Source organism: Montipora capricornis, chromosome 8, assembly GCF_036669925.1.
Source record: "Montipora capricornis isolate CH-2021 chromosome 8, ASM3666992v2, whole genome shotgun sequence".
Classification (NCBI taxonomy): Eukaryota; Metazoa; Cnidaria; class Anthozoa; order Scleractinia; family Acroporidae; genus Montipora; species Montipora capricornis.
Window position 1 is genome coordinate 39,815,021 of NC_090890.1, and position 2,500 is coordinate 39,817,520.

Consider the following 2,500-nt stretch of genomic DNA (forward strand, 5'->3'; position numbering starts at 1 on the left):
GCAGGGCAGGTTGGTGGCCTGTGGCTCACACACTGGAACTGTTACACTGTTGGAGTTGTCTGAAGGACTTTGTAACATGCAGAGGAATGAAAAGGCATCAGTTACTGCGGTAGGACGTTGTAGAATTTAACTAGAGATGATTGTAATTTTAAGGCAATTTGGGATCACGATCTTATCTTCAAGTGAAGCTATGATCTCTTCAGTTATGAACGCAATTTTTACAATTGCGTTTACAATTTGGGATCACGATCTTATCTTCAAGTGAAGCTATGATCTCTTCAGTTATGAACGCAATTTTTGCAATTGCGTAGAGAAGCCTGACAAATTCAGGACTTCAACGGGGTTTGAACCCGTGACCTCGCGATTCCGGTGCGACGCTCTAACCAACTGAGCTATGAAGCCACTGACGTTGGAAGCTGGTCATTTGCGGGTAAAAAAAATATTTCTCAGACGTTACGACCTGTTTTCACGGCGTGAAATATTTTCACGGTGACTGTGACCTTTTTCACGGCATGAAAGGGAAATTTCACTCACATTCCAATAATTTTTAACAATTTCACGGCCAGGACCGTGAAATAGCCATAGCGTGAAATTTGGATAAGCCCCCTTTTTGCGTGAAGGGTCACAAATTATTATACGTGGGGTGTCCGCTTGAGAGAGAGTAAACAAAAGAAAAATCCAATTTCAATTTTCAAAAGTGTCCGCGTCCTTCGTTTGCGAGGGAGTGTTCGCTTACGGGAATCTGTAAATACAGACTTTGACTAGAAGGTAAAATGAGGAATTGAAAAAGCTGTCTGTAAGTAGAGCTGTCCGCTTACGAGAGTGTCCGTTAGCGGAGAGTTGACTGTATATGAAAATCCCATCAAGCTGAAATTCATCCAATCACATCGCTACGACAAACAATGCAGCTTTCGATAACAAAAACGAACGGTCGGAAAGCCTGTCGTTTGAAGGCGGGACGTTAAAGTTGTAGAGTTAGAGAGAGATAAGTTAGAATAAGAGTATAAAACGCGATGCTAAAGGACTGTTAATATAATGCGATACCTGGAGCCAGGGACACTCTTAAGAGTCGCTTCGGAAATGGCATCTTGAACATGCCATTATGGCCATTCAAACTTAAAGAATTGGATTCGATGAAGGGCACCATTTGAATCTCTTTAATTTCATTTCCTTATCAACCCATTCGAAGCAACGGTTTGTAGCTTGAGTGATAGAACCTCCAATTCTGCTCTGTTCGTGATTTATAGCTCTGTTCAACAGTTCGTATCTTGGGTAATGGAGACAATCTCCAGGGCCAAGTTGTTCAGAAGTCGTTTACCACTAATCTGTGATTAAATACCAACGCAAGTTTGAATTTTGCCGTTTAAAAAAGGCTTAACATCCTATTTTTCATGCCTGATAGCGGGAAAGCAAGATTCTAAGTCAGACGGAAAATCGCGTAGAAACGTTTTTTAACCAATAAATAAGCTGCAATTTATGTTCCCTGTAATACAGGATTAGCATAATCGGGCTGTGAATAACTGGACCTAGGAATGCGACCGTACAATCTGCTCTGTGTGTGTTTTTTTTCTTCCTTAAAGATGTTCGAAAGAGAAACTAAGCGGGAAAAGATCCTGGAAACAAGGCACCGAGAAATGCGCTTGAAAGAACGATCCAAGAGTTCACAAGATAGGTACGAAACAGAACATGGCCAGTGGTCAGTTAATTAATTACGCGATTAATTAATTAGTTATTACTTATGGCCCGCTTCCCTCAAGGGCTTTTCAGTAGACTGTTATGTCAGTCCAGCAACTCCAATACTAGCCCATAACTAGGAGCCTACAACTCCAATACTTGATGTATTTATAAAATAATTAGGATAATACGCGCACTCTCAGTGGTCAATAGCTGTGTTTAAATGAGAGTATGTAACACGGCTGTGACATCACACGAATATTGATTAGTTATGTATTGTCAGACGCGCGTTTTGATTGGGTGGTAGGAAATATGAGCGTGTTTCAAGAAAATCTTTTTCAATCAAGAAGTACCAGCATTTTCCTTCATTTGTCGAATTATTTTTGAGAAATATGTTATCAAAGCAATAGAGGACTTTTTTCCGTGTTTACATAGCCTCATCTAAACACTCGGGGAGTTGGGAGAATTCGAGACAGTTATGCAAACCCGAGACGCAGTCGAGATTTTGCATAACTGTCTCGAATTGTCCCAACTCCCCGAGTGTTTAGATGAGCTTATGGAAACACGGAAAACGTCCTCTATTGCTTAAATAACGGCATTTTCACGGATCAAGCTATTTTTAGACGAGTTCTTAAATGAGATTGCCTTGCACGAGTAGATAGATAGATAGATAGATAGATAGATAGATAGATAGATAGATAGATAGATAGATAGATAGATAGATAGATAGATAGATAGATAGATAGATAGATGGCCTTTATTTAGACTAAACACGATGAAAATTATAGCTACAAGCTGGTGATGTCGTGTATAAGTAATTAAAGTC

At 40.0% G+C, this 2,500-nt stretch overlaps 1 protein-coding gene across 1 annotated transcript in view; it reads left to right on the forward strand.

The window, feature by feature from the left end:
* Positions 1 to 2,500, forward strand: part of LOC138058975 (dynein intermediate chain 3, ciliary-like) — a 15,628-nt gene that overhangs the window by 10,287 nt on the left and 2,841 nt on the right. Inside the window, exons 12-13 of the mRNA XM_068904460.1 lie at positions 1 to 109; positions 1,581 to 1,672. The exon at positions 1 to 109 is cut by the window's left edge and continues 38 nt beyond it. Of these exons, the coding sequence (XP_068760561.1) occupies positions 1 to 109; positions 1,581 to 1,672 (201 nt within the window). The remainder of the gene's footprint in view (positions 110 to 1,580; positions 1,673 to 2,500) is intronic.